The following is an 18,161-nucleotide window of genomic DNA, read 5'->3' as shown; positions in this document are numbered from 1 at the left end:
GTCTTTCCCCGTTGAGTATGATGTTAGCTGTGGGTTTGTCATATATGGCCTTTATTATGTTGAGGTACTTTCCTTCTATTCCCATTTTATTGAGAGTTTTTATCATAAATGGATGTTGTATCTTGTCAAATGCCTTCTCTGCGTCTATTGAGACGATCATGTGGTTTTTATTCTTTGTTTTGTTGATGTGATGTATCACGTTGATTGATTTGCGGATGTTGAACCATCCCTGCGTCTTTGGTATAAATCCCACTTGATCATGGTGTATGATCTTTTTAATATATTGTTGTATTCGGTTTGCCAATATTTTGTTGAGGATTTTTGCATCAATGTTCATCAGCGATATTGGCCTGTAATTTTCTTTCTTTGTATTGTCTTTGTCTGGTTTTGGTATCAGGGTGATGTTGGCCTCATAGAATGATTCAGGAAGTGTTCCATCTTCCTCTATTTTTTGGAATAGTTTGAGGAGGATGGGTATTAAATCTTCTTTGAATGTTTGGTAAAATTCACTGGAGAAGCCATCTGGTCCTGGACTTTTATTTTTTGGGAGGTTTTTGATTACTATTTCAATCTCTTTACTTGTGATTGGTCTATTCAGATTCTCCATTTCTTCTTGGTTCAATTTTGGGAGGTTGTATGAGTCTAAGAATTTATCCATTTCTTCTAGATTGTCCAATTTGTTGGCATATAATTTCTCATAGTATTCTCTTATAATCCTCTGTATTTCCATGGTATCCGTTGTAATTTCTCCTCTTTCATTTCTAATTTTATTTACTTGAGCCTTTTCTCTTTTTTTCTTAGTTAGCCTGGCTAAGGGTTTGTCTATTTTGTTTATCTTCTCGAAGAACCAACTCTTTGTTTCATTAATCCTTTCTACTGTTTTTTTGGTCTCAATATCATTTATTTCTGCTCTGATTTTTATTATTTCTCTCCTTCTGCTGGCTTTGGGCTTTGTTTGTTCTTCTTTTTCTAGTTCTGTTAGGTGTAATTTAAGGTTGCCTATTAGGGCTTTTTCTTGTTTGTTAAGGTGGGCTTGTATCGCTATGAGTTTCCCTCTCAGGACCGCTTTTGCTGCGTCCCATATGGTTTGATATGGCATGTTATCATTTTCGTTTGTTTCCAGATAGTTTTTGATTTCTCCTTTAATTTCATCAATGATCCATTGGTTGTTCAGTAGCATGTTGTTTAATCTCCACATTTTTGTCACTTTCCCAGTTTTTTTTTCCTGGTTCGTTTCCAGTTTCATAGCCTTATGGTCTGAAAAGATGCTTGTTATGATTTCAATCTTCTTAAATTTATTGAGGCTTGCTTTGTTTCCCAACATATGGTCTATCCTAGAGAATGTTCCATGCGCGCTTGAGAAGAATGTGTAGTCAGCTGTTTTTGGGTGGAGTGCTCTGTATATGTCTACTAGGTCCATCTCGTCCAGTTTTTCATTTAAGTCTAATATTTCTTTATTAACTTTTTGTCTGGATGATCTATCCATTGCTGTAAGTGGGGTGTTAAGATCCCCTACTATTATTGTGTTGTTGTTGATTTCTCCATTTAGGTTTGTTAATAGTTGTTTTATGTACATTGGTGCTCCTATGTTGGGTGCATATATATTTATAAGTGATATGTCTTCTTGATGGAGTGTCCCTTTTATCATTATATATTTCCCTTCTTTGTCTTTCTTAACCTGTTTTATCTTGAAGTCTACTTTGTCTGATATGAGTATGGCAACACCTGCTTTCTTTTGTTTGCCATTAGCTTGGAGTATTGTCTTCCATCCTTTCACTCTGAGCCTGTGCTTGTCTTTAGTGCTAAGATGTGTTTCCTGAAGGCAGCATATTGTTGGGTCTTGCTTTTTAATCCATCCTGCCACTCTGTATCTTTTGATTGGAGAGTTCAATCCATTTACATTTAGGGTAATTATTGAAATATGAGGGTTGAATGTTGCTGTTTTGTCACTTATTTTCTGGTTCTTTTGCATTTCCTTTGTTTCTTGTCCCATTTGTTTTGGACTGCCAATTCAGTTTGGTTGTTCTGTCTTATGATTCTTCTAGTTTTCTCTTTGTTTATCATATGTGGTTTTAATTTGATTATTTGTTTAGTGGTTACCTTGAGGTTTGGGCGAAAAATCTTCTGTATGAGATAGTCCATTATCTGATAGCCTCCTATTTCCTTATACTAAGTCAATTCAATCACTTTCCTCTTCCCCTTCTAAGTTGCTCTTGTTATACCTTATTCTATCTTGTGTTGTGGCTGTGTGTTTACAGTGATGAGGTTAAATTTATTTTTGGTGAATTTCTTCCTTTGATCTTTGAGTTTAGTATTTAAGTGGTTGCTAACCTATTCCGGTAAAGATCTACTATTTCTCTGATTTTGTCTACCTACTTTTCTCCTTACTCCAAGCTTTGTGTTCCCTTTCTCTTCTTGTTTTCAGGCCTGAGGGCCTTCTTGAGTATTTCTTGTAGTGGCGGTCTCGTGGCCATGAACTCCCTTAGCTTTTGTTTATCTGGGAGAGTTACTATTTCTCCATCATATTTGAAGGATATTTTTGCTGGATAGAGTATTCTTGGCTGAAAGTTTTTGTCTTTTAGTATTTTGAATATATCATTCCAGTCTCTTCTAGCCTGAAAAGTTTCTGTTGAGAAATCCGCTGAGAGCCTGATGGGAGTTCCTTTGTACGTTATTTTTTGTTTTTGTCTAGCTGCCCTTAATATTGTTTCTTTGTCGTTGACCCTGGCTAGCCTTACCACTAGGTGTCGTGGTGAAGGCCTTTGTCTGTTAATATATATAGGCGTCCTGTTGGCTTCGCTTACTGGTATTTCCTGCTCCTTCCCCAGATTTGGGAAATTTTCAGCTATTATTTCCTTGAATAGGCTCTCTGTTCCTCTTTCCCTCTCCTCTCCCTCAGGAATACCTATAATTCTTATGTTACATTTTCTAATAGAGTCCGATATTTCTCGGAGTCTTTCTTCATTTCTTTTTAGTCTTAGTTCTCTCTCTTCTTCCATCTGGAGTATATCTGTATTCCTATCCTCTAAAGTACTAATTCTTTCCTCCATATTGTCAGCTCTGTTCTTTAAAGATTCCAGATTCTCCTTTATCTCCTCCATTGTGTTCTTCATCTCCATCAGCCCTGATAGGTTTTTCTTTATGATTTCAATCTCTTTTGTGAAGAAACTCCTAATCTCATTTAATTGTTTGTCTGTGTTGTCTCGTATTTCATTGAGTGTTTTTATGATAGCTATTTTGAAATCTCTGTCATTTAGTTTATGGATTTCTGTGTCTTCGGGGTTGATTTCTGGGTGCTTGTCATTTTGTTTCTGGTCTGGTGATTTCATATATTTTTGCATTGTGGTTCCTGTGTTGGTTTTGATTTTCCTCATCCTGGAAGTCTCTGGTTGCAATTTCCACCTGCCGCCACTGTGTGGTGGTAAAGGGCTGTGTAGTCTAAGCCCCCTGCGCTCTGCCCCAGTTTTTCTGCTGCGATCCGCAGTTTTGTTTTGTTTTGTTTTGTTTCTTTTCCCCACTGCGATCCACGGGTCCAGTCCAGTTTATTCAGGTCTGCCTCGGACCGCTAGATCTGGTCGAGCTGCAGACTCCGGGTTGCGGGGAGGGGGGAGCTCTCTCTTTTGCCCTCTGGGTCCCTGACGTGGGAGGCTTCTCGTTTGCCCCTCTTTATCCGCTCTCTGGGTTGCTCAGATGTTGATGGTAGCCCTGTGGCTCCTCTGAGCCCTCTGTGCGGGAGTTTCCCACTGGCTGAGAGAGCCCGAAGAGCTACAGTTTCCCGCCGAGGGCCGCCCCTCCCCCCTCTCTGGGAGCCGCGCGGACCGGATCGCTGATCTGATGGGGAGGGAGCGGAGTTCTCCTTACCTCTCCCCACTTCCTCCGGGGGCCCAGCACGTTCCGCTCTCAGATGTGCGGCAGTGTGGATCCCTCCGCTCCAGCTTTTCACTGTCTGGGATTCCGTTGTTGGTCTGTGGCTGTTACTTTTGTTGTATTTTGTGGGGGAAGAATTCACGGGAAAGCTCACTCTGCCATGATGCTGACGTCACTCCCTGAGAAAATTTTTAATCTGATGCTGAATTAACTGGATCCTTCTGTCAACAGAGAAATACCAAATTTTAGAGTCTTCAAATCATGAACGAATTCTGTATCCTAGTATGTTGTTATGACAGAAATTCTGTTTAACATCAAAAGTCCTTTAATCATCTTCATAGTCCTTCAGCCTGTGAATGCTTTATATAAAAATCATTAAAGCTCTCATATTACGTAGTTAGAAAAAGGAAGAGTGGACAGAGTTCACCTTCCATTCATTTAGATTAGGAATTTGTGTAACTGAAGGGATTAGGCGTGGCTGCTTTAAAGTTGTTCATTTCTGGCTTCATTCTCAGGCAAGTTCAGGTACGTGTGGCCATAGGTGGCTCTAGGCCCACAGGATCCATCAGCAGTCTGGAAAGGACAGTGCCTCTTTCCTGATAGTTTCACCAGAAATGCCAAGGTGGCCTCTCACATGTCCATCCCTGAACAACTACTCGTGTGGCCATAACCAGTTCTCTATGAATGGATACTTAGGTTGTTTTTAATCTTTTGCTAATTATCCACAGCAGTGTTTTCCTGTAGGGCAGAAAGAATAGTACCAATTCTACCTAAAATACACTGTAAAAATGACATTTCAATTCTCTAACTCCTATATCCGCTAGATTTACTACAACTCTCAATCTGTGTCTAGGAAGAATGAGTACTTGAAGTATGGTAGCCATCAGGGAAATGCAAACCAAAACCATAATGGTATACCACTTCATACAAACTAGGATGGCTGTAACAAGAAAGACATGATAATTATTAGCAAGGACATGGAGAAATTTGAATCCTCACACGTGGCTAGTGGGAATGCAAGATGGTGCAGTTGCTGTGGAAAATAGTTTAGCAGTTCCTCAAACAGTTAAACATAGAATTACTATATGGTCCAGCAATTCCATTCTTGGGTGTATCCCTAAGAGAAATGAAAACATACGTCCACACAAAAACTTGTACATAGCAGCATTATTCATAATAGAGAAAAAGTGGAAACAACCCAAATGTCTATCAGCTAGTGAATGGATAAATAAAATGTATATCCATATAATGAAATATTATTGGGCAATAAAAAGAATAAAGTACTGATACATGTTACAACATAGATGAACCTGGAAAACATTATACTAAGTGAAAGGAGCTAGTCACAAAGAATCACAAATTGTATGATTCCATTTATATGAAATATCCAGAATAGGCAAATCCATAGAGATGGAAAATAGATTAGTGGTTGCCTTAGGCTGGGGGGCGTGGGGAGGGGATGAGGAGATGATGGCTAAGAGTGCAGGGTTTCTTTCTGGGGTAATGAAAACGTTCTAAAATTGACCAGTGATAGATGCACAACTCTGAATGTACTAAAAGCCTTTAACTGAGTGAACTTATGTCTACTTTACTTGAGTGAATTGTATGGTATATGAGTTATATTTCAAGCTGTTGAAAAAAAGTATCTTAATAAACGTGTTAACATATTTTTGCTTTCAGTTCTTTCTGCAACTTCAGCAGGCGGCACTGGAGGTCTTTGCAGAGAATAACACTCTCAGTAAATTGCAGCTGGGACAGCTAGCCTCCATGGAGAGCTCTGTCTTTGATGACATGATTAACCTGTTAGAGCGTTTAAAGCATGACATGTTGACCCGTCAAGTAGACCATGTTTTTCGAGAGGTTAAAGATGCTGCCAAATTGTATAAAAAAGAAAGGTAAGTCCTCTGTATTTTCTTATAAGTCAGCTCTCAACTCCACTTTGGTAAAAGTTAAAAGATGCTACCTGCTGTCAGATTTCCAAGGTGTCGAGATAGCACAGAGTTTGGCCTTTTTTTTTTTTTAACTGAGGAAGATTCACCCTGAGCTAACATCTGTGCCAATCTTCCTCTATTTGTACATGGGTCACCAGCACAGCATGGTTGACAAGTGGTATAGTTCCGCGCCTGGGATGCGAACTGTGAGCCTGGGCTGCCGAAGCGGAACACGCCGAACTTAACCACTATGCCACGGGGCCGGCCCCGGAGTTTGGCCTTTTGCGGTCCAAACTTTTAACTGTTTTTGTTGGAACTCTTTCTAAAATATATTCAGACATTCTTCATGAGAATAAACTGATCATAATTTAACCTTCAGATGTGTCTGTAAATGCAGAGAGCTGCTGTATGATGTGGGGTTGAATGGCCTAGCCTGTCACCCATTTACAAAGTAAGGTGCTCCTGTAGGACTCCGGGCATGCCTGCATTGTACAGTCTGTTTCACTGCCATGACCCCTGTGGCTGTCTCCGTGACCTCCACCGGACTGGGAGCTCCGTCAGAGCGGATGGTGTCTGTCCTAGCACAGTCTCTGTCACACAGAGTACTTATAACCAGTTTGGAAGTATTAGTCCCTGTTTTGCTGAAAATTAGAGCCTAAAATTAGCTGATGTCTTAAATGCTAATACAGTTTACATTTTAACTGTTTTCCAATTATTTCAGTGAGTTATATTAAAATTTTGAGACAAAAAATATTTAATCTATCATCCTCATTAAATATTTAATTGAGAGCTAAAGTATAGATGTGGTTATATTTATTTTCTGAGAGAGCTTTTAATGTTGAGCTGTACATTGTTTCTTATCCAAATGCCCCAGGACAGTGCACTTCCCCAAATTGAAAATGAGTTGTTAAATCTTTAAAAATACAAAGTGGCACAAAATTTTCTAGTAAAAATTTCTGTGCTCCAGGCAGTGCTGTTTTTGTTCTGTTAGGTGGTTGTCCTTGCCGGCTCAGTCCGAGCAGGCAGTGATGTCCCTGTCCAGCTCCGCTTGCCCGTGGCTGCTCACCTTACGAGACCGTTTACTTCAGCTGGAGCAGCAGCTCTGCTTCTCCTTATTTAAGATTTTCTGGCAAATGCTTGTGGAGAAGCTGGATATTTACATCTACCAAGAAGTAAGTAAGAATAGATCGTATCTATGGCTGTGATGATCAAGGCAACTGTGACATGAACTCTCTGTTGTTTCAGATAATTCTTGCTAATCACTTCAATGAAGGCGGAGCTGCTCAGCTGCAGTTTGACATGACTCGGAATCTCTTCCCTTTGTTCTCTCACTATTGCAAGAGACCGGAAAATTATTTTAAACAGTAAGCTCCATATTTAACAATTAATATTGATGTAACAAATTGTTAGAGGAAGTTGATTCCTTTTTTAACAACTTTAGGTTTCCAGTGATGCTTGGTGGAATAAATATAGCATCAATTAAAATTTTAAAACATTCACTGTGTACAAAAATAGTATAAAATGTGACCCATGGCCTCCAAAAGTTTACCAGAACTGGATATAAATTATATGTTGGGCTTTGTTTTCTAGCATTTGTTTTAATGATCCTATTTGCTTATTACTGGGGAGATAAATAGAAAATGAAAGTGTAGTTCTGCCAGATTCAATAAATATAAGAAATTAAAAATATGTTTAGTACCTAATAGGCCAGGACTGAAGAAAATTTATTAAACATTTAATATTAGTTTTGGTTCTAATCGTAACTATAAATGTATATAAGAAAAATTCTTAGAAGTATTTTTAGAAATTGTTGATTTAAAACTTAAATTATTTGGGGAGCTTCTGAGATTATAAAGTATTCTTTTTAAAGTTATTATAAAATGAAAGATTATTTTTGCTCGTTTCAGTAAGATATCTATTTCGGTTTTTTTGATTTAGTGTTCTCCCTTTCTGCTGCTTTCATTTTATCCCTCAATATTCTCTTTTCTCATATCCTAATCTACCTCAAGTCTTAGCTACATTGAATAGACAGTTAGAATCAAGTATTATATTTTGAGAAGTAATGGATACATATTGAAAACAATGATCCTATTACGTGATAGTAATCTAATGAAATATAAACTCTTTACACATACATAGTCCTAGCATGTTAAAATAGCCAAATAATAAATCCACAAATAGTTTACATATATATATATATATATATATATATATAATTTTATATAGAGAGAGAATATGGACTAGCAGTGCAGGGAAGCTGTTTAGTTTCTCAAAATGAAATTGTTATAGAATAATATGGATGATAAAGATAATGGAGATCTCAGTTCCCTCTTGCTTCTTTTTTTTTAACAGTGTAAAAGAAGCCTGTATTGTTTTGAATTTGAACATTGGTTCCGCCCTGCTTCTGAAAGGCGTCCTGCAGTCAGCTTCAGTGCAGCCTCCTGCCACAGCCGCGTTAAATGAAGTTGGAATTTACAAACTGGCTCAACAAGATGTTGAGATTCTACTTAATTTGAGGACAAACTGGCCTAACACTGGAAAATAATGCATCTTTTTTGTTTTTAACAAAGAGGAAGCCAATTGGATTTCAAGTTATATGATGAAGTTCTGAGTTAATGAAACTGGACAACTGAAAACTTCATAGAATCATTTATTACGTAGACTTATGGTGTTATTAAAATGATGACCATATTTCCTGAGTCCTCTTGTTCCTAAGAAAACAAAAACAGAAAATTCAGAAGCCATGAAGACTCAGAGTAATTCCATTTACAAATATAAATGCTGAATGTCTGTTGAATAAAATACAAGAGTAGAGATAATAAATTATAACCAATGTACATTTGTAAGTGAAGTTCCTATATCTAGTTTGGAAATTAAATAGGATTGCTCTCATTTTCCACAAATATCCTTCCATTTAAAACACTTTCAAGTTTCGGGCTGGCCCCGTGGCTTAGCGGTTAAGTGCGCGCCCTCCACTGCTGGCAGCCCGGGTTCGGATCCTGGGCGCGCACCGACGCACAGCTTCTCCGGCCATGCTGAGGTTGCGTCCCACATACAGCAACTAGAAGGATGTGCAGCTATGACATACAACTATCTACTGGGGCTTTGGGGGGAAAATAAATAAAATAAAATCTTTAAAACACTTCCAAGTTCCATTCCATATGACAGTGAGCAGCCTTTGTTTTTGGATGAAACATTTCAGGCAGAGCACTGTGCGTCAGTCTTTTTCCGAGTTAGAGAATGTAATTAAACATTTTTTGGTTAATATTTATGTAACTGATAATGAGATGGGAATCTTAAACTTTCTTTTTTCTTCTAACTTTTCCTTGGCCTTGGACTGTGTTAAATAATGATTCCTTGATTAATAAATCCTCAGAGAATAAAACTTTTAAACAAATTGAGCTAGATTAGCTAGAGGCTTTTTACAACTATCAAATTTTATTCCAATGATTTTTTTCTGATTTGGCATTTAGTTAGTACTTTTCATGCTGTAATATCTTAAATCTAAAATTGTCAGGCTGGCATGCAACATACACTATTGATAAACATTTACTTTGTGATAAATAATATTGAGGAAATATTTTGAGAGAAATTCTATTACTCTATATTTTATACAGAGATTTTCCAACTAGTGTATTGAGCTCAAAGCTTTTCTGTTCTCTTAGCAGATTGGGGCTATTCTACCTCATTCTTTGAGAATTGCTGGGGTTTCCCATTGAGAAAAGAATGAAGCTGGCTCTGGGGCTTCCTAACTCCAGGATCTTCCTCCTCCCTCTCTTCCCCTCCCCCTCCCTTCCCCCCCCTCCCCAAGGCTTCACTCTCAGCCCTGCCTGTCTTCACTTTCTAGTCTGCTGGAAGTGAGAGAGAATGAAATGTTTCTATTAAAAGGTTCAGGAACCTCTGTTTTAAAATGTGTTAATTGTACTTCAAAATCATGCCACGTTATTTAAATATTAGTCATTTAAAAATAAACTTACACTTCATGCCTGAATTTATCCAAAGTTATTCCATGCCCGTCATCTTTTAAAACTTCATCTGCAGTACACAGACCCAGGGTTTTTAGGGCTGTAAAAGGCAGAGTGAGAAGAATGGAAAGTTTACAAAGTGAGAATTATTTTCAGCTAGAGAAAGTTAGGGAAGGACCACGAACTGTGACCTCAATTGGTAGAAGATACTGACCTTCTTTGTACTGCACAAATGATATGGTGCCTTTACTGGAGGAGTCCATCATCTCAAACATAGCCACGATGTTAGAGTGATCCATGAAGAAAGGAAAAGCCACACCTGTTATTTTGGCAATTCTCAGTTTTTCCAGTATAGATATTAAATACTCTCTTGGTTTGTCTGTAAAAAAATAGTTCCAATTCTTTCTGATATGAAATTAAACTATGTCACAAATGGAAACAGTCACTTAACAATTATTAAATACCTATGTTCAAGGTACTGTAATAGGCACTGGGGATATAGGCCTTGCTTGCAGGAAAAGTAAGACATTGAACAATTAATTACATACACAAGTGCTCTACCCCAGATGCTTGAATAAAAAGTCCAGAGATTGAACCTGGGCATTTTTTTTTTTTAAAGCTCTTCAGGTGATTCTTTTTTTTTTTTTTTTTTTTTTTTGTGAGGAAGATGAACCCTGAGCTAACATCCATGCTAATCCTCCTCTTTTTTGCTGAGGAAGACCAGCTCTGAGCTAACATCTATTGCCAATCCTCGTCCTTTTTTTTTTCCCCCCAAAGCCCCAGTAGATAGTTGTATGTCATAGCTGCACATCCTTCTAGTTGCTGTATGTGGGACGCGGCCTCAGCATGGCCCGAGAAGCGGTGTGTCGGTGCACGCCCGGGATCTGAACCCGGGCTGCCAGTAGCGGAGCACACACTTAACTGCTAAGCCATGGGGCCGACCCCTCTTCAGGTGATTCTAATTTGCAGATAGAGTTGAAAACCAAAAAAAATGGAACAGCATGATGCAGGAAGGTAGGTGGCCAGCTAAAAGAAGGGATAAAATATAAATAAAAACAGACTCTTAGATTAATATAGTCTTCCAATTAGAAAGCATAAATGTTAATTTCTAACATAAAAGCAGTATTTTGGATAAATAAGCTATCTTTCATTTAAGCACTGTGAAAAATGAAAAATCAAGATCCACTTTCCAGAAATAATACAGGTCAGTTATGAAAAGAGGACAGAAGAAGTCAAGAGGGAGCAGCTTAGATGATGAACGCCACAGCTGCTGCTCCATCATTTTATTTCCATCTTAGGATTTACTCTTCTCTACATATTTTTAAAATTCTTTTTTAAAACATGTCATATTGAAAATTTCATACACATATATAAGTAGACAGAAGAGTATAATGAACCCATCACCAACTTCAACTGTTAGAATTTGTGGCCAGTCTTATTTCACCATAATCCCATCCAGTTCCCGTCTTCCTGTGTTATTTTGAAGTAAATCACAGCAATCATATTTCATTAATAAATATTTGAGTGTGTATCTCTAAAAGATCAGGACTCCTTTTTCCTTTTTTGTTAAGATATAATTGACATGTAACATTGTGTAAGTCTAAGGTGTACAACATGTTGATACATTTATATATTGCAATATGATTGCCATTGTGGCGTTAGCTAATACTTCTATCATGTCACATAATTATTTCTTTTTCGTGGTAGGAATAATTAAGATCCAGTGTCTTAGCAAATTTGATGTTTATATATAATATAGTACTGTCTATAGTCACTGTGCTGTGCATTAGATCTCCAGGACTTACTTATCTACTAGTTGCAAGTTTATACTCTTAAACAACATCTCTCCTATTCTCCCACCTCCCAGCCTCTGGTAACCACCATTCTACTGTGTTTTTATGAGTTTGGCTTTTTTAGATTCCACATATAAGTGAGATCATGCAGTATTTGTCTGTCTCTGTCTGACTTATCTCACTTAGTGTAATGTCCTCAAGGTCCATCCATATTGTCGCAAATGGCAGCATTTCTTTTTTTTCTCATGGCTGGGTAATAGTCCCACTGTATATTTACATACCATATCTTTTTTATCTCTTCATCTGTTGGCAGACACTTAGGTTGTTTCCATACCTTAGCTATTGTAAATAATGCTGCAATAAACATGAGAGTACATTTATCTGTTCAATATCTTGTTTTCATTTCCTTTGGATATACACCCAGATGTGGAATTGCTGGATCATATGGCAGTTCTATTTTTAATTTTTTGAGGAAACTCCATACTGCTTTCCATAGTGGCTGCACCAATTTACATTCCCACCAACAGTGCACAAGGGTTGCCTTTTCTCCACATCCTCACCAACACTTATCTCTTGTCTTCTTGATGATAGCCATTCTAACAGGTGTGAGGTGATATCTCATTGTGATTTTGATTTGCATTTCCCTGATGATTAGTGAGGTTGAACATCTTTTCATGTACCTGTTGGCCATTTGGATGTCTTAGGAAAAAAATGTCTATTTTGTTCCTCTGCCCATTTTTTAATTGAATTTTTTTTTTTGTTTTCACTATTGAGTTCTTTATATATTTTGGATATTAACTCCTTATCAGATATATGATTTGCAAATATTTTCTCCTATTCTCTAGGTTGCCTTTTCATTGTGTTGATTGTTTCTTTTGCTGTGCAGAAACTTTTAAGTTTGAGGTAGTCCCACTTGTTGATTTTTGCTTTTGTTTTTGTGCTTTTGGTGTCATATCCAAAAATCATTGCCAAGACCAATGTCAAGGAGCTTCTTCTCTATGTTTTCTTCTAGGAGTTTTTACAATATTAGATCTTATGTTTAAGTCTTTGATCCATTTTGAGTTAATTTTTGTGAATGATGTAAGATAGGGGTCCAATTTCATTTTTCTGCATGTAGTTATCCAGTTTTCCCAACACCATTTGTTGAAGAGGGGACTCCTTTTTCTTTTTCATGTTACCACAATACTGTTATCATGATACAATTTACACATCTAAAAAAATTCTTAATATTCTCAAATAGCCAGGGAATATTCAAATTTCCAAATGTGTCACAAATGTCAAACTGTAAACACTTTTTAAAAATCAGTATTCAAATAGAGTCTACACATTGTAATAGATTATGGTTGTGAATCTCTCTTAATCTACAGGTTTCTCCATGTATTTTACCCTTTGGAATTTATGTGTTGAAACTAGAAGTAGACAGACTTTTTTCCATAGTGCCTTTCTGTACAAAATTTAATACACTATAGCAGCAAATAGGTTACTAAAGGCAATCACATCATGTATGTAGTCTTCTGTTGCTTTTTCCTGAACTATATATCCAATTCAAAAAGAGAAAAAAAGCCATGCTTGAACTTCAAATCACTACATTTCTTTTCAAGGCTAGAATAAGTAAATAATGCTAAAGGAACTTAGTGTGTTACTCTGATGAAGGCTTATTGCTGTATATCCTTCAGACTACATGTGATGTTTATTTATCATTTATACTCCAACTGCTTTAAAAATGTTTTGAAAATGCTGACAACAGAAATATATGTGATAAAGATACGAACTTTTTAAAATGTGAGGGGAAGAGCCAATTGTACTAACCACCTAAGTTACATAAATGTCAGCTGATAATGACAATCGGTTCTGCCAGGGAGACAAACCTCAAGTTCAACATCTTAGGAATCATAGGTAATATTATTGAGCCCTTATGTGCCTGGGACTGTGCTAAGCATTTTCTAGGGATTACTTCATTTGCTCCTCACAACAGTCACTCGCCCAAGGCCACACAGCTAGTACGAATCCAGGCACTGTGCTTCTCAAGACTGCAGATCTCACCGCGCCCTACTACAAGCATTCCTCATTTTATTGTGCTTCATTTTATTGCACTTTGCAGGCATTGCGTTTTTTACAAGACCCTCTGCCAGCAAAAAGATTATGACTCACTGAAGGCTCAGATGATGGTTAGCATTTTTTAGCAATGAAGTATTTTTTTAATTGAGGTATGTACATTGTTCTTTTAGACATAACGCTATTGCACACTTAATAGACTACAGTATAAACATAACTTTTATATGCACTGCAAAACCAAAAAATTCATGTGACTTGCTCTATTGCAATATTCACTTTATTGTGGTGGTCTGGAACCAAACCTACAGTACCTCCAAGGTATGCCTGTAACTCGAATATAGGAAGCATCTGCAACCCCCAGATCTAGCCAGTCATGATGATCTCTCTTGAATCTTTCTCCTCAATGGCTCTCAAATTCATCTTATCCTCACCACTCCCACAGCAATATCTCTCATCTGGGTTACTACAATTGCCTCCCTTAAAAAAACACTCTAATTTCATTAAAGTCATCTCCTAAAAATGTATACACCCTCCTTCCACAGCATAGAATTGTCACTGGGAATGGCTGCCCAGCCAGGAGCTATATTTCCCAATACACGCTAGGTAAGGCCAGATTTCCCCAGCAAATGACTTCAGGTTATGTCAGGTTTTGCTGTTAAATGAGTTATGAAAATCTGTTGGTTTTCAGATCTTTTAGAATTTTGGAATCAAGGATGTGGGATTGTAGACCTGTTCCCTCTATAGTAGCAGCCCCATCTAGCTGTCTAGTCTTATTTTCCATAACTCCCTTACAATCCAAAGTTTCAAACTGGGATACATATCATGATGCCAGGGGCTTTGCAAAGACCCAAGATAAAGGCAGTGTTTCTTCCTGCACATCAACCACACTCTGGTAAGTAATATGAAACATTTATACGAAGACATGAATGTATCTGTAGAAGAAAAAACTCACAAACTTTTAGGATAAAACAAGTGATTTCAAAGAAACTTGCTATGTAGCATCAGGTGAAGGTCTCAGACACTAAAGGGTACAAGCCCTCTTGTCTCTGCCATTAGGAGGACTCAGGTGGAAACTGTTGAGAAGCACATCATATGAACTCTGGAAGCCAGCCAAACCCTTCTGTAGCTTTTCCACCCTCTTATCTTAGCTCAGTGTTTCCTCACCTGTGGTTTTCCCGCTCCCCCCTTTGGAGTTTAAAGATGTTTCAAGGAGTTCACATTGTTACAGGTGGTAGCAGCATCTCATTTTTTTTTTTTATGAGGAAGGTTAGCCCTGAGCTAACATCTGCCAACCCTCCTCTTTTTTTTGCTGAGGAAGACTGGCCCTGGGCTAACATCCGTGCCCATCTTCCTCCACTTTATATGGAACACTGCCACAGCATGGCTTGACAAGTGCTGCATCGGTGCGCGCCCGGGATCCGAACCCGCAAACCCCGGGCTGCCGAAGCGGAGTGTGCGAATTTAACTGCTACGCCACCGGGCTGGCCCCAGCATCTCCATTTTGTAAATTCATAATTATTTAAATTATTTATGTGATGGGGATTATGTTACTAATGTGTAACTCTTCCTAGACTTCCATCCCTTATCCCCTGCTGCTAAGAGAATTTGTCATCTGCTTAGATTCTCTTTCCCCCACCATGACTTCTGCAGGAGAATTCTGTTTTTGTCAGATGGGTTCAAAGTTTTTGTGTTGAAGGAAAAAAAGAATCCTCATATACTAAATCGGCTGACATAAAGAGTTTGAGAGAAAAAGGCCAGGAAGGGAGTGGGAGATGGAAAAAGTCAACAAATTTAAAAAACCTACAAGTACCTAGCACAATGAATTTAAAAAACCAAACAAAAAACAAAAACCCACTTCAAGGCATATAAACAGTTAGAACACCAGGGATAAAATAAAAAGACAATCCTAAAAACTTCTAGAAAGAAAAAACGTGTCATATATAGATCAAGAATTTGATGACGTCAGACTTCTTCAGAGCGACACTGGAAGTTGGAAGACAACGGAGCAATGCTCTCTAAACTCTGAGGGCGATATTTTCCAAGCTAGAATTGCATCCACTCTAGTTATCATCAAGTTTGAGTGAAGGATAAGACATTTTCATACAGGTGAGTCCTCAAAATATTTACCGCTCAAAGCACACTGTCTCAGGAAGCCACTAGAAGAAGGAGGGAAAGCAAGAAAGAGGGAGATCCAAGTGCCATAAAACAGTCTCTAAACACAGGAGAGAGGTGAAGAGGATTCTTAGGATCACATTGAGAGGAATTCCCAAATGATAACAGTACAGCAGGGCAGTTAAGCAATCAGTCCAGACTGGGGCAGGAAGACAGAGAGCTGGGAGGATAGCGTGGGGTGAGGCTGGTGATTACCTGATGAATGTAAATGTAATGAGAGGAGATCTATACTTGTGACAAAAAGAGGATATGGATGAATTGGTGATAATTACACAGAAAATTTAAGCAAACGTTTAAAATGCAGTATTATTAACTTCAGGGAAAGCAACAAAGGAAGTATAATAATTGCATACTATATGGATTAGCTGTGGATATTTGCCTAATAACAACAATGTAAATTCTGAAAACTGGTCATACCAACATTGTGTTCTAACTTTATGGGAAGAAGGAGGTGAGTGGGAGCAGGTGTGTGTGTTTGTGCTGTCACTCCATATAAAGTGACAATTCTGCACCCTGGGGAGAAGGACATCAGCCATTTTCACCTTAACATGACTTTTTAATTTACACACAACACAAAAATTATGACATGATTCAAACTTTTTAAGGAGTCAGATGTATAAAACGGTCAGGAAAAGCTGTCTCCTCAAGAACATCCTGCTCTCTTACCCTATCAATTATTTTTACCAGATTAAACACTCTCTGAGGGCAGGGCTAACACTGGAAACATCTCTTGCTTGCGAGGCATAAGGATGATTTCTATATTATTCATTTAGTTCCCATGAGATCGGTACTATTATAACCGCCATTTTCCAGAAAAGGAGACTGAAGCTCCGGTTCTTGCCCAGAGACTAAGGGGTGGAGCCAGGAGCCCGGCTGCGGACCCGGAGCCTCTCTCCCGCCCACTAGGAGCCCTCCACCTGAGTCCCGCCGCCCCTGGCCAGTGGCAGGCACGAAAAGGCCGTCCAATAAGTACGTGTTTAACTGAAGCCCACAGAATTAATTGGCAGCAGAAGGCTCAAGTAGCCGAGAAGCAGGAGAGAGAGGCTGTGCATGTGGAGGTGGGGGCATCTGGGAGGGACGCTGCCCCGCCCAGGAGCGGGCTGGAAGGATGGCTGTCCCGGGAATTGCTGGGGACCGCTCCGTCTGGGGAAGCAGGTGAGACAGAAAGCCCAGTGGTAAGCAAGACACTTTACCCGGCCGGAAAAAGAGGAGAGAGCTGGTCAGATAGTTCAGCAACTCCATAATATGATGTTTTTCCAAATAATTCCTGGCCTCGCGCTCCCTGCTGCAGCCCGCCTCCATCGCTGCGCGTCGAGCCGTTGCTAGGCGACGAGGCAGCGCTGCGGCCGCTCGGCTCCGCCCTCCGCCCGGCGCGGTGCGGGGATGCGCCTCCCCGGCTGCGCCCTGGGCGCGGAGCTCTCCGCCTCCCCGCGGAGCGGAGGCGGGCGGGTGTAGGGAAGGGCGGAGACGCGGAGCATCCCGTGGGCACATTGCCCGGTCTGCCGTCCCGGCTGATGGCTGGGCCTGATTGTCTTCTCCCGTTTCTGCCTCTAGCGCGTAGCTCAGTGCTTGCTGATCCAATGAATGAGGCCTCATGTGCTAATAACACCTGAGAAGGAACTAACAGAAGGAACTTGTGTAATTCTGGGGGTGTCCGGTGCAGAGTCCTGTGTAGCCTCTGTGGTGAGCAGCCTGCTGCACGGCGGTGGTAATGGGGCAGGAAGGTAGCCCGTGGACTCAACCGGATATTACCCTTCACCAGAGAGTTAGCCCAGAACAGGCACTTCAAGAAGAGAAAAACAAATGGCCACATGAAAATATTCTCAGCCTCTTCAGCAATCCTGTAAACAAATGAAAACTACAAGAAAATATCATTTTACATCTACCAGACAGGTAAAAATTAGGAAGTTGGACGATATCAAGTGCTGGCAAGGATATAGTGCAACAAAACAGTCAGTGATGATGGGAGCGTAAATTGGAACATCTGCTTTGGAAAATGGTTGGGAATTATCTTGGTAATTTAAACATGTTTCTATACTATGACCCAGAAATTTCACTCCTAAAGCAACTCTTGTACGCGTGTACCAGAAGATATATACAAGAATGTTCACACAGCACTGTTCATAATAGAAAACACTGGCGACAGCCCAAATATCTTCAAGAGCAGAATGGATTTTTAAAAACAATAGTATATTACACAATATACACAATGGAATACTATAAAGCATTGCAACAATGCATTGTAGCTACTTGCAACAATATGCAACAATATGTGAATCTCAAAAACGTCATATTGTCCCAAGAGAACACATACTGTATGAGTCAATTTATATAAAGTTAAAAAACATACAGAACTAGGAATATATTGTTTACAGACT

The 18,161-nt window shown here is 39.1% G+C and overlaps 2 protein-coding genes across 4 annotated transcripts in view; one reads left to right on the top strand and one right to left on the bottom strand.

Moving 5' to 3' along the window:
* Positions 1-8,938, top strand: part of RINT1 (RAD50 interactor 1) — a 33,789-nt gene extending 24,851 nt beyond the window's left edge. For all 3 annotated transcript variants that reach the window (XM_058523584.1, XM_058523592.1, XM_058523602.1), the window contains 4 exons: positions 5,548-5,762; positions 6,790-6,970; positions 7,044-7,162; positions 8,151-8,938. In XM_058523584.1, coding sequence (XP_058379567.1) covers positions 5,548-5,762; positions 6,790-6,970; positions 7,044-7,162; positions 8,151-8,343 — 708 coding nt within the window. In that variant the 3' untranslated portion in view covers positions 8,344-8,938. The remainder of the gene's footprint in view (positions 1-5,547; positions 5,763-6,789; positions 6,971-7,043; positions 7,163-8,150) is intronic.
* On the bottom strand, positions 8,370-17,085 carry EFCAB10 (EF-hand calcium binding domain 10). Its single transcript, XM_058523615.1, has 4 exons — positions 16,977-17,085; positions 9,978-10,142; positions 9,776-9,863; positions 8,370-8,509 (listed from the first exon to the last, which is right to left on the bottom strand). Exons 1-4 carry the CDS (start codon positions 17,083-17,085, stop codon positions 8,473-8,475), a joined length of 399 nt encoding a protein of 132 aa, XP_058379598.1. The 3' UTR covers positions 8,370-8,472.
* Between the last annotated feature and the right edge of the window lie 1,076 nt (positions 17,086-18,161).

The sequence above is a fragment of the Diceros bicornis genome, chromosome 3 (genome assembly GCF_020826845.1).
Source record: "Diceros bicornis minor isolate mBicDic1 chromosome 3, mDicBic1.mat.cur, whole genome shotgun sequence".
Taxonomy (NCBI): domain Eukaryota; kingdom Metazoa; phylum Chordata; class Mammalia; order Perissodactyla; family Rhinocerotidae; genus Diceros; species Diceros bicornis.
The sequence above is the reverse complement of the archived record's forward strand: the minus strand, read 5'-3'. Positions and strand labels throughout refer to the sequence as shown.